Genomic DNA, 957 nt, shown 5'->3' with positions numbered 1-957 from the left:
CCCTCAGCCATGGCCTCGGGCGACACCCTCTACATCGCCACGGACGGCTCGGAGATGCCGGCCGAGATCGTGGAGCTGCACGAGATCGAGGTGGAGACCATCCCGGTGGAGACCATCGAGACCACGGTGGTGGGCGAGGAGGAGGAGGACGACGACGACGACGAGGACGGCGGCGGCGGCGACCACGGCGGCGGGGGCGGCCACGGGCACGCCGGCCACCACCACCACCACCACCACCACCACCCGCCCATGATCGCTCTGCAGCCGCTGGTCACCGACGACCCGACGCAGGTGCACCACCACCAGGAGGTGATCCTGGTGCAAACGCGCGAGGAGGTGGTGGGCGGCGACGACTCGGACGGGCTGCGCGCAGAGGACGGCTTCGAGGACCAGATCCTCATCCCGGTGCCCGCGCCGGCCGGAGGCGACGACGACTACATCGAGCAGACGCTGGTCACCGTGGCGGCGGCCGGCAAGAGCGGCGGCGGCGGCGGCTCGTCGTCGGGCGGCGGCCGCGTTAAGAAGGGCGGCGGCAAGAAGAGCGGCAAGAAGAGTTACCTGGGCGGCGGGGCCGGCGCGGCGGGCGGCGGCGGCGCCGACCCGGGCAACAAGAAGTGGGAGCAGAAGCAGGTGCAGATCAAGACCCTGGAGGGCGAGTTCTCCGTCACCATGTGGTCCTCAGGTGAGCGGCGGCGGCGCGCCGCGGCCCGGGATGTTTTTGTTTTGAAGGGAAGCCATGTTTTATGTGTGTGATGGGCGCCGCCATCTTCTCCGCCCGGGCAAGTATGGCGGCCCCAAAAGATGGCGGCGGCGGGGGCGGCGGGCCGCGAAGATGGCGGCGCGGGGGAGGGGCGGCGCCGGCTAGGCCGCAATGGCGTAGTTTGTGCGAGCGGAAGCGGGCGGCGGCGGCGGCGGCGAGGGAGGGGCCGCCACGCCCGCTCAACGGACGCGGCCGGT

The 957-nt window shown here is 72.1% G+C and overlaps 1 protein-coding gene across 2 annotated transcripts in view; it reads left to right on the top strand.

Moving 5' to 3' along the window:
* Positions 1-6: 6 nt before the first annotated feature.
* The window catches only part of Yy1 (YY1 transcription factor), a 26,886-nt gene continuing 25,935 nt past the window's right edge, over positions 7-957 (top strand). For both annotated transcript variants that reach the window (XM_008825624.1, XM_029559865.1), the window contains exon 1: positions 7-682. In XM_008825624.1, coding sequence (XP_008823846.1) covers positions 10-682 — 673 coding nt within the window. In that variant the 5' untranslated portion in view covers positions 7-9. The remainder of the gene's footprint in view (positions 683-957) is intronic.

This window comes from Nannospalax galili, unplaced genomic scaffold (assembly GCF_000622305.1).
Source record: "Nannospalax galili isolate Female #2095 unplaced genomic scaffold, S.galili_v1.0 scaffold188, whole genome shotgun sequence".
NCBI classification, from domain to species: domain Eukaryota; kingdom Metazoa; phylum Chordata; class Mammalia; order Rodentia; family Spalacidae; genus Nannospalax; species Nannospalax galili.
The sequence above is the reverse complement of the archived record's forward strand: the minus strand, read 5'-3'. Positions and strand labels throughout refer to the sequence as shown.